At 31.7% G+C, this 12663-nt stretch overlaps 1 protein-coding gene across 5 annotated transcripts in view; it reads right to left on the bottom strand.

The window, feature by feature from the left end:
• Nucleotides 1–12663, bottom strand: part of LOC118737581 (protein mesh) — a 51659-nt gene that overhangs the window by 21604 nt on the left and 17392 nt on the right. For all 5 annotated transcript variants that reach the window (XM_036468166.1, XM_036468169.1, XM_036468170.1 and 2 more), the window contains exons 3-4: nt 11739–11977; nt 11450–11637 (exon numbers count right to left, since the gene is read on the bottom strand). In XM_036468166.1, the coding sequence (XP_036324059.1) occupies nt 11450–11637; nt 11739–11977 (427 nt within the window). The remainder of the gene's footprint in view (nt 1–11449; nt 11638–11738; nt 11978–12663) is intronic.

The following is a 12663-nucleotide window of genomic DNA, read 5'->3' as shown; positions in this document are numbered from 1 at the left end:
CCCTCAACTATAGTAAGTAACATTTGCCATGAAAAATACTAGTTTGCTTTATGAATGCCATAACCAAATAACTTCAAATGGCACTACTGAAAAAAATGCTAAAAAATGTATCTTTATAACTTTATTAGGTTCGCGTATTTAAGCCCTGTCACAGCTGCAGTCAGCAACTGTGCTATACATTTATGTATAAATACATGTATATGTGTGTAAATAGTAAATTTGTTAGGCATTCAAATTGCGTGGATTTATAAAAGCTTAGAGCGTTGCATTTTGTAAGAACACAGGTGGCATATTTGACATACGTGAAATATTTGCTACATATGTATGTGTGTAAGTAGATAAATTAAAATTGCTTTTTGCTGGATTACTGGAATTTGTCATAGATTTAATTAATTACATAAAAGTCTTCATATAGATGCACAAGTACATATATACAGTATGCAGCTGGCGTTTATTAATATTAGTACCCAACCTTTTGTTTCTCTTCTTTAAAACTTTTTTATTAGTTTGTATGTTAAACAAAGTTTGTAAATTAACAGAGTATTAGCTTTAAAAAAAAAGTAATTTGTTACAATGAATTCATGTTAATATGTAACTGGGATTCGCTCTCAATACATCACAATACTTTTTATATCCATAGTTGTGAATGTAAAATATACATATATTTATGAACAAATATATTGGGATGTTTCTGCAAACCTATCTGTCACCTTCATACATTATTTGCATCTGCTAAAAGTTAACTTATTTATTTAAAGTATTTATGTAAGCTGGGGTATTCGATTTTTCGCCTCTTTTCGAAACCCGGTTTATAAGTTATTTGAAAGAATATCAATTGGAAAAAATCCGGTTCCATTTTCAAATTAAGAAAAAGCCGATTAAATCTGCCTTATCCTGAGTTTTTCCCGAAAAAAAATTCACTCAAAAATTTCACATCCGCCCATAGTAAATACATGGAAGCAAAAAGTGACTCTGAAGGCCTCGTGTGTTTGTAACTGTTTAAACTTTTAATGGCTTTTTGTGTTACCGGTATCGAGTTTTTGATACCTTACTAATCAGTATGCAGTAGCATTTCGAAGAGATTCGAGCAATCTAATTTATTCTCATAGCATTTATTTTTCAATTTATAAATATTTCCAGTTTGCACATTGCATGCATGTAATATTATTGCAATTGGCAAAATCATAATTTCATAGGATTTATTTTCCCACCTTTAGATAGTAACGTTTTTGCTAAAGTCTCACAAACAAAATAAAACCCAATAAAAAACACAGTCGCTTGCAGTATACTTCGAAAAGTCGCATAAAAATCAAATAATTTGTAAAAACAATGGTTTCTACGGTTGCGATCGTAGTGAGAAAATTACTTGCATTGTTTTTGTTATCCTCATCCTTTCTATTTAATTTCCGCCTTTTCCCACCGCGCACATCTTCTCTCGCTTGGCTCTGCTTTCAGCTGTGGAGAAAAGCAATTAGAAAAGCTTGTGGCGACAAAAAAATACTGACTTTGTTTTGATGCCAGAGTGGAAAGCGAAGTTTGATACATACAGACATGCATACAAAAATGTGACTACTTATACATATGGGTCATTCCATACAATATTTACACCTCAATATTTTTTGTTTTGGGGTGAAAAATATTTTTTACATGATTTATCGAAAAATAGAAGACGCCTTTTTTTTTATTTCGTCATGATATTCGAAAATCTCGAAAAGAAATTCCCGAAATTTTGAACTCCCAGCGAAGTATCTTTTTTTAATTGTTTGCAGTTAATAAACTATTTGTCGCAGACAATCAGTCAAGTTATGAAAATGTGCGTAATTACCTCGGCTTTCTATGAGAGTGTGACATAGATTAAAATAATAAAAATTTTGCATTAAAAAATCGCATTTTTATTTTTTATTTTTTTCTTTATTAACTTTATCATGTTTGATTTTTATTTTTTTCAACCTGCGTAGTTGTCAAACTTTATAGTGTAAGCTGTAAAAATTTGAGAATGGAAACACCAAAACTGTAGGAGTTATGAGTTTTTTCATACCTGCGTACTTAAAGTTTATATTAGAGTGAAGTTAATAAAAAAATAAAAAACTAAAAAATGCGATTTTTGAATGCGAAATTTTTTTTATTTTAATCTATTCCACACTCTCATAGATTGATACCTTAAATGATTTTCTCCGACAAATAGTTTATTAATTGAAAAAAATTGGAAAAAGCTATTTCTCCGTGAGTTCAAAATTTCGGAAATTTTTTTTCGAGATTTTTGAATATCAGAACGAAATAAAAAATAGGTGTCTTCTTTTTTCGATAAAGAATGTAAAAAAATATATTTCACCCCAAAAAAAAAATATTAAGGTGTAAATATTGTATGGAATGACCCATATGCTTTACAATACTCTATGTAGTATACGCGCACATGGCACTTTCTGCCAATTAAGTATGTGAGAATGTACGACAACAAAATTGATGCCAGTAGTGTTGCTGTCCAACATTGACTGAGTGAGTGTGATGGCGGAAATTCGCTAACTAATAAAATGTTTTTTGAATTAAGCGCACAGTTTTTGGTAAAATGGTTTTACGCTACGACATATATTTTCCGGTCATAATTTCCTTTTCGGCTTTTAACTTGCCATTTGGTAGTCATAAGTTGCGTTTAATCTGTATTAGATTGATTAAGTGCAATTGTAGACTGAGTTTACTTATGTCATTCACAAACATGGTATGTATTGGCATAAGTCGACATTTAAATCAAATACGTATTTATTAGACTTTTCCGCCCGATTTCGTATTTATCGGACTGTTAAGTTTTAAAATAGATAATTTCTTAACAAAATTTTGTTATTTTAAATTTTAACCGCCTGATAACTTAAAAATTAATTGGTTAAACTGGGCATAAAGCACGGATCACACGATTTGTACGTTTGTACAGATATGTACATTTCGGCAGTCAATCACTTATCTACAGGAGCCGCTACTTGAATGCTCAGTTTTCTAACTTTCATTAACATTTTTTTGTTTTTTGGAATTCAGCGGTTGAGTCAGCTAGTTTGCATGCAGGTTTGTGAAACATCAAATGGTAAACTTTGTGGCATTTTAACGGTCGTTAACCCTTAATATATTCATCCAGAACTGTCAATATATATCTATATAATTAAGTCGTTGCGGAAAACTTTTTCCCAATATATACATACGTTTGGACCACATTAGTGGTGAAATTCCTACATTTTTATGTTACCCATACGCCCATACTAAGTTCGCCATAAACTTAGACGAAAAAGTTGGTCATAATCGGCTTACAATTTGGCATACAACTTCTCTAAACTTACGGCACGAAATCTTGAAAAAGTTTTGACGTAGAATACGTCTTACGTTTCGATATGGAGGCCATGCTCAAATGTTGTTGTTTTAATTTTTAGAGCTTCACGAAAACGCTTATTGCACGAGAACTAATAAAGCGATTTCAAGGAAAAGTGTAGCGTTTCAAAGATAAAGTTACATGACTTTCGACAAATTTTTTTTTTAAGTAATTTTATTCGGTTTCTATCGTAGAAACAACGGTAAATATTGGCTTATTTTGGGGTAAATTTTGAGCCTTTATTTTCATTTTCGGTATATAAGTTGTTTGGAGCAATTCAAATATTATCGTGTAAAAATCTTATATAAATTCAACAAATATTGAGCATTTTAAGGCAAAAAATTGTTGAAAAAATTAGCAAGTTTTTTTATTAACAAAATGCTCGAAACCCGCTTGAATGATTTTGTTTTTGTTTTTTTTTTCTTTAATCAAAAATTCAGGTGCTTTTCTTCCGTTTGGTATATGGAAAGTATTGGTTAATATCTTCTAAGTATTTATTATTATTTTATTCAATTATATGGGTATAAATAATTTTCCATACAAAATCAAAACAGGATTGTCATCTGTTTGAAAAGTCGAATTAAATTAAATTATATGAAATATGGAAATATGGGCGTCAAAAGAGGTGTATTAATAAATATTCAGTTTGAGTGTTTATAAATTATTTAATAAGTCAAATGAGTTATTAAGGAATGGGTATAAATTGGAATGGGTTAAAAATATTTTCTTCTGAACTTTATTTAAGAGGGTTGCCATATGTTTAAGAAATGAAATTCAACTTGAACATATACAATTTAAATTTGTGTCGCAATATGTGTGTAAGTCGAAAAAGGTTTAACAAAGTTTTGTTTTTAAAATATTTTAAATAGGGTTTCCATATGTTTGAAAATTAGAATTTAATTAAAGTAAGCTAATCTAAATGAAATATTGAAATAAAAAAGCAAATTTAACTTAATTCATAAGGCACATGCAATTTGTAGGTATCACAATATCAGACGTACGAGATTTATTTATTTCTTAACTATATTTAGGCAACCCTGCCAGCTGTTTCAGAAGTCTCAGCTAACTTATGCACAAATTCGAAGACGATAATTAGAGGACGAGCACGAACACGCAGAAGAATACAACATAGCGGGGACCTAGGCTAATATAAAAAGTAATACAAATATTTGCAGTATGAAAGGAAACAAAAAAAAAACAAACGTTGTACTGAATCCCACTAGTGATACATGTCGTGGCATATGTATGTATGTCTATTTATAAGCTGATGGTACAAATGATTGCAGTTAATGTGGATCTGCTTCTCTATTTCCTAACTATTAATATTTTTCAATTCATATTGATTTATTAAATTTCATTCATTTCATTCAATACAATCAAAACGAATATTTCATTTACCGTTTTTAACTTGAATGTGATCTTAATAATATCACGTAATCTACGTTTAAGTTTAGCGGCTGTGGCTTGGGCATAGCTTCCAGGTCAAGACGAAAGCGCTGGACTGATCCTTTTTTGAGTAATATTTATTTACTTTGTTAATCTAATACACTCGTTTAAAATTCGCCCGCATTCAACTGGGACCGATATACAAGCAATTATCCACTCAACTTTCAGCATTCATTAGATAAAACCAACATTAGTGATTCTTATGCACAAAAACGCACGCACAGCTTGCTAAAGTTTTACAATTAAACACAAAGCAAATTGTTGTTGTTGACACCACAGAAACTGAAAGTTGTTGATTTAAACAATAAGTAAGTATTTACTTGACAGCAAAGCGGCTTAAAGCCACAAAGCCACTTAGATCTGGACTTAAAGAGTAAACAAAACTATGTATGTAAGTCTATTGGATATATACGCTTTTGCTTAAATTCATAAAGTAATGCTGAATTTCCACTAGGCATTAAATGGCAAAAATTACAAATGACAATGTTGGGCATTAGAAAATTATCGTGTCCTTAGGTTCATTTCCACATGGCATTTTTATAAATGGCATACATTTTTTGGCATTTCAATACTTAGTGGAAATTCGGCGTCCTTAGAACGTCCTTTTAATACTTACACTTATATAGTTATATAGTATTGACCAATACAATAGCACCCCCAATTCAAAGTGATATTGTTTTCCACTCATGTTTATTTATTTATTAATTTTTTTTCATAATTCTCTTCAACAATTTTTATTGAGCTTAAAGCTATTTTAAATGAAAAACTCATTGTGGAAAAGCAAGAATTTTCAATTAAAATGCAGTTCATTTTCTAGCAAAACTCACGTAAACCTAAGTTTAAAACTTTTGGAAAGACTACAAAAAATGCAACAAATTTTTATTCAAATTTTAAACTTTTTTCCCAGAAGCGCTGGAATTTTAGTCCAATAATGTGCAAGTTTCAAGTGCCAAAAAATTACCGTTGATTTACGTATAAAAATAAATTGTTGTGAAATTTTGTTGCATTTTTTGTAGTCTTTTAATAAGTTTTACACTTTCGTTAATATGAGTTTTGTTGAGAATCAAAATAATTAAACATAACTTCTACAGATATGTCCAATACTGTGTGTATATCTGTGGCATTTTATTAAAGCAACTTATCTCGAGATGAGCCATTTTCCTTTTAAAGCAATATTTCACTGAGTTCTTACACAATATCTCAACGATTGACTGGCCATAGGTGTACTAAGGGATGCTATTTTACTGTAAACTTAAAATTATTAAACTTTTAAGTCGTAACTTAAAATTTTTTTTAATTCAAAGTCAAACCTAACCTGAAGTCACATAAGTTGTTTTAATAAAATGCCACAGATATGGACATATGTATGTTTTGCAAAAACATCGACGATATACTGGCTTCACACTCCAATATTAGCATTCACATTTTTACGATGAATACATATGTGAAAACACGAGAGCGAGCAGATTTATAAGGGAGTTATTTTTCATACAAGCATACATACATACATACATATTGTCTATCACAAAACATTTATGCAAATGTCCTTTTTGTTCTATAAAGGGTTTTTGCCGCTGTACGTGTGTGGTTTAAGGCTTCTCTTATATCTAATTGCCTTAATTAGGACGATTGTCAACTGTTAAAATTAAATTACGAAACTTTATTTCATGACTATGTGCATACTACACACATATACATGGTTGTAAATATTGTCTTTAGTCTTGTTTTTCTGGGGAATTGATGAATCCATGTTTTTCTTAAATTCTGAATTGTGTGTACATTAGAATGCATCACCAAAAAAAAAGTTGCGGTTTTCCGCCAGGATTATAAAACAAATTATTTTTGAAGACTTGCACCAAAATATTAAGATTTATGTGAGCTGAACCAATTTGAAAATACCTCCAAAAATTGAGTTTTTTATGAGTAAAAATAGTTTCTTTTGAAAAAAATTTCCTCAGATCAAGATAAAAATATAGCAAGGTAGAACCGTTCTCTCAATTTGTCGGCCATGATTTTTTTTTGAAGTTTGCCAACATTTTAAAATCATATAAATATATAGTGAAAAGAAAAAAATGAAATTGTTCGAAATTGTTGTTGCTTGAGATTGAAAATGAAAATGTGTGTGTGAGTTTGTGAGTAAATTTAAAAATTAAATTGTTTGGAAACGTCAAGAATTTTAAAAGTGACTCTCAGCGGTTCTACCTTACTATTTTTTATCATGCCTCAGATGACAAAACAGTTTGAGCTTAAAAAATCTGCATAAAAATATTTAAAAATTCTTCCAACGGAATGGTAATAATTAAAATTCTAATACTAATTTTTTAATTTTTTTCAAATATTGGTTTAAGAAAAACGGAAGCCACGGAAAGCGTGCTAAGTGTAAACCCAGATAAGACCGAGCTTGTGCGATTCATAAATAGGAATAAAAAAAAACCCAGTTCAAAGTACCGACGCTAGATGGTAACATGCAAATAAAAAAAAAAACCAGTTCAAAGTACCGACGCTAGATGGTAACATGCTCAATCTATCTTCTAGCGGGAAGTATTTGGTAGTTATGCTTGACACCAAGCTGAACTGAAAAATCAACATCGAATATCGTAAACAGAAAACCTACATAGCATACTATATTTACCTGCAAGAGAAATGTAATTTTGAAATTTTAAAATTACTACGATGTATTTTTTTCAAAAACATATGATTTATAAAAATATAATTCATTTATAAACAATATGTAATATAATAAAATAAAATGTCTATCATACTCGAGCTCACGATACGTCCCTGCCATTATTGATACATAGTATACAAGCAAGAATGAGAATTATTAACGAACACTTGTTTTTAGTTTCTAAATTCAGGAATGCTAAAATACATTCTAACTTTACCGCATTTAGTTACTCAGCCGGAGAAGAGAATTAAATTATAGCAGAACCAACTCTTAATCACCAAATTCAATTTGGCATTCAACACAATTTCAGGTAAAGGATATTACGATTTTTATGCCAACACCAAATCGAGTGCCAGACTAATCGTTTATAGGCAGCAAAAAATATTTGCAAATTTTTTTTTTTTTTTGTACATAAAGGTCGAAAGGGAAAACTCATACCTACAGCTTTCAAGTTGCGCCACAGCAAATAAGAGTATAACAATTTTCGAAGTAAAGGTGAAGGGGTAAAACGTGTGAATGCTCGTTTATAATCAATGTTGACCACATTTGTGTTGCTTTCATAGATTTTTGCTACATAAACATACATATGTATGTATGTATGTACGAGTATTTGCTATGCTGCTAACTGTTTGTTACGGAAATTTAGGTGCATCAATATGTACGTAACCATATTGCAGTGGGCTGTATGAAACTATCTTGTACTGCATAGGAACAAAACAGGTAACTTCCTTAAATCCGTGTTTGTACCCTATATGGAAACGCACTAGTGCCGATCTGATTCTGCACTAGAGAATTTAGAACCATGACTAGTGCGCGTTAGTTCTCTTTTGCATGCAGCAATTGGCAAATTTAACATTGCGATGTTCTTCGAAGTGTCAATTTCCCCCCCGTTACATCCCTTTTTCGACACTACCGAACCAGCCCTAAATTCTACAGATGGAAAAAATATCAGGTTTTTTTCAGTGTTTTTCGTTTTTTCCACGGCACTATGGCTGAAATAAGCACTTTCTGTGGCCAAACGTTCAATTTTCAATTTTTGTTTTCAAAATTTTTAACAGGCGGACTTTATTCTATATACTTTATGGTAACACTGGTCTCTCCTATCTGTTAACCTAAATTTTGTGGTTTTTGTTTTAGTTTGTATTAGAATTTTATTATACTGAACTGCAGTGCAACGCGGATATGTTTTACGTATATAAAAAGTTTGAAGTGTGATTCTTTTGGTAATGGAAAATAATAATAATTGTATTTACTATTGACTGGAACAGTTGTAATTTTTGGTTTTTGAAAAATACACTGTTTCAAAGAGCATGTTATAATTGTAAACATTTAAGCTTAATGTGCTTGTTTCATGGCGTGCGACTTTTTCTGTCAGATCTCGTCCGATTTGATGTACATACATATGTATATACCTGATAAAATGGTATTATATCTACTTCCATTTGTTGTATGAATTCTCTGCTCCAACTGGCCCCTGTTTCATAATGGTACTATTTTCAGACGTCATCAAAGTCAAAAATGAGCAATTATTACACAAACTGTGGATGGACCGAAAGCTAATTTTTTAAAATGGGACATACTTGCTTTTACCACAGATTAGAATTCTGCGGACAAAAATACGTAAACATTGTCAGAAACGTTTCTCTGGAATGGACTATCCGTTTAAATAGTAGAAAGTTCTTATTTCAGCCAAAGTGCATGGGTGCGATTCTATATTAATTTCAAAGAAATGTGTTTTCAATTTGAAATTAAATTTGTTTGAATTATTTTAATAAATGTACCCTTTGCTGTAACGGAGTGTGTTTAAATTTTTTCTTTCGCATTGTCAAACTATAAAAAAGCATCTGCGAAGTGCAGACTGAAAGCGTACTTGAACGAAAAGTTGCCAAACACATATCGATGTAAAGCAAACCAGCCCCCGCTGCATCCCTTTTTCTATACTTCCGAACAAATTCTAAATTTGCCACCTTAGAGAAAGATTTCTAATGAACATATTTTTCATCCTTTAGGACTTGGCAAAATTACGTATCACTAAACAGAAAAGGGTAGTTCAATCTTTTGAAAAAGGATCCCTTCAAAATTTTTCTTGCTTCTTGCATTAAAATATAATTAAAAAAAAAAGTGGATTTAGCTGCAACTTTTTATCATTTCGCTGATTTTGAACTGGTGGTATCTAGTTACCATCGGACTGGTCCGTTTTTGGCGATAAAGATTTAGTACGGAACTAGGTTTCCCTGCTGTGTGTAACTAATTTTGCGGATATCAATATGTATAGATATGTAGATGTAAGAGTGTTTAAATACATACGAATGTATGCGCATGACTTTACACATCCAATCCCAACAAAAATATTGTTACGTACAGCTTTAGAAACAATTTCATGTGGTCACTTGCCAATTGGTGCATTCACCTGAAATTGTGCACAATTTTCCTTTTTTTACCTTTTTTCATTTCCGTATCATTTTCCTAGGACTATTTTTTTTTTATTTTTTTGTGTGCCCTTAAAATTTCGGCTCAATTAGTTCAATTTGTGCAGGATTTGAATGAATGTAGTATCTATTAGGGATGTTGCGAATGTGGAATTTTAGACATTCGTGGATGCGAATGCCGATGTCAAGTATTTTTAAGTAACAATTAGAATCTGGCATAATGGCGAGAACGTTGTTTAAACAGCGCTTATAAGCCAAACCAGATGTGTCAGGCTTTTCTAAAGCTTTTTCAAAATAATTCTTCATTCTCATTCCTTTGGCTGTTTCAGAATTTGAGGAATCTGTAACTTCATCAGCGTTTTTCGATTTTCGTTTTTGTAATTCATTTTCAATACTTGTCCTTATAGCGAGCTAATTAGGTGGATATAGAAAATTAATTCTTATTTTCCAGGAATGAAAATGTTGAGCAAAATTCTGTTTTCAAAGTCGTAGCCGCCAGCCGAATCGGATAGGAATATTGTTATTTAAAAGCAAAAAAGCACCCCGTTTTTTAGCAATTGAATTACGGATGATGAGGGTCTCAGATAGTTATGTATGTAGTTCTTATTGAATTAAGGGTCAGCTTCTTAATTATTTGAGCATCGATTCTCTTTATAGCCAGACGAGCCGGAGAAGGAGCTTACCCTTTGACTTTAAATAGCAAAGAAGGGAGACGTAGGGGGACAGTTTTACCACAGAAGTTTTCAGCCAAGGATCCAATTTTATTCAACAATTTTTATTGAGTTTGAGACCGTTTTTAATGAAAAACTTATTGTGGAAAAGCAACAATAATTAAAAAAAAAAATGGTAGAAGTGATAGCTATTTCGGAAATCACCACATTTCCTAATCAGACTTCTTTCAGTGGGATTCGTTCCAACGACTCCAGCTGACTCAGCCAGTTGCCCACGCTCAGTGCTAAGTTCGCCTTGTAAATTCTTTTTGCTTTTTTTACTTTTTCATTTTTAAGGCCAACTACTTCATTAAAAACGGCCTCAAGCTCAATACAAATTGTTAAATATAATTGTCATAAGGCCATAAAATAAAAAAAAATAAAAAAGGATTCCATTCCATATTCCTATGAAAAAAAATATTGACTGAGAAGTAAACAAAATTACTGTTTTCTTTTTAATTTTTGCTATAAATAAATTACCCAAAGAGCCCCGTTTTAATTTATACCTTCACTAATTTTGGAATTACTAAACCTAGATTTTTATTTTTATGCTATAAATCCAAAGCTCTCGAAAAACGATGACGACCTTGCTAAAAAGGGTTAAGCTTTATTCAATGATAGTCCTGAGCGAGGCCCTTTCGGTGACATAAAAATTTAAAAAATAGCAAATAAGAAAGTTACAGCAAAAAACGTAATTTAGCGGCTTTTAGCGGGTGCTTAAAAAAATTTGTACACCCACAATTTTTTCTCGACATAAGTATTCAAATAAAACTGACATACGCTAAACGTTTTTACGTGATACACCTTAATCTACATAGAAGCCTATAATTGCCTTTTTACTTACCGGAAATAAACGCCTGGTGTACGCTGATCAATATCTGTGGGATAAATGCGCCCCACGCGACATTTCGAGAACCATATACCAATAAACGCGGGATCACGTCGCTTTGGCCAATCCTTGATGGGGAAAACAAGTGGATATGTTAGATATTCGGGTGGGTCTGAGAACTCCAAGTAGCCGTTGAGTGAAAGCTATGGAAATAGGTAATAGTTGTATGGCGGTAAGTACATGTATGAAACATATATATATATATATACATATGTATGTATGAAATTTGTATTATTCAACTCACCCGCGTATAATTGTAGATGAAACCAAAAAATGGCAAACGGAAGTTCAAATTCTTATGCAACTGTGTCATCGAAGCATGTATATCGGATTGATAGTCACCACGGCCTCCATACATATCCTGATCGAAATACCAGTACATTAAATTCGAACGGATCTGCTGCAAACGTTGCGCGGTTATGGTATAACCACCAGCGGCGTGAGATGGTGTATTTGGTGGTGCGACAGGATTGTCGTTATTAGCTGGAAAAAAATTAAATAAAGCGAAAGGACAAATATGAATAAGAGTCAGTTACATTTTTTAATAGTTAGTTTTTAAATAAGTTACAGGAAGCAGAACTTACCAAAAAAAAGTGACTACATAGCCTCAATACCAAAAGTGTATGTAGTCCACATCCGCTCAATATCAGCGGGCATGTATGTCCAAAAAAAGTTGTAAATGTTAACCACTCACCCCCTGGGATTTTCAAAAAAATAAACTTTTTTTTAAGATATTTACAACTGCCTCAAAACCCATGAAGTTTTCCATGTATTATGGAAGAAGCACTTTTTCGTAGAAATGATATAGAATTCTTGAAAATCAATATTTTTCTATCAGAAGACTCTATTTCTCTTCAGGACACTTCCAATTTTATTTTACCCTTTTTTAATGCTAACGATTTTTTATGGGTCCCCCACTGCATATTTTGGACTTTTTGGGGGACCTTTAAAAATTAGTTAATATTAAAATATTCTGACCAAGTTTTGTTTTCCGAGCCCTTAAAAAAAAAAAAATTATGGTATGTAAGCCTCAACCAAGTACTAGGATTAAGCCAGACGTCAGCCTTAGAGAGCCTAATATTGTGGCATGTCTTTACTTTATAATTTTTCTTTTAAGCATTAAGGGCCTGCTATTGCTCCAAGATATATATCGTCGTTTAAAGTACAAA

Source organism: Rhagoletis pomonella, unplaced genomic scaffold, assembly GCF_013731165.1.
Source record: "Rhagoletis pomonella isolate Grant_MI unplaced genomic scaffold, Rhpom_1.0 Rhpom_scaffold_00004, whole genome shotgun sequence".
In the NCBI taxonomy this organism is placed as follows: Eukaryota; Metazoa; Arthropoda; class Insecta; order Diptera; family Tephritidae; genus Rhagoletis; species Rhagoletis pomonella.
The sequence above is the reverse complement of the archived record's forward strand: the minus strand, read 5'-3'. Positions and strand labels throughout refer to the sequence as shown.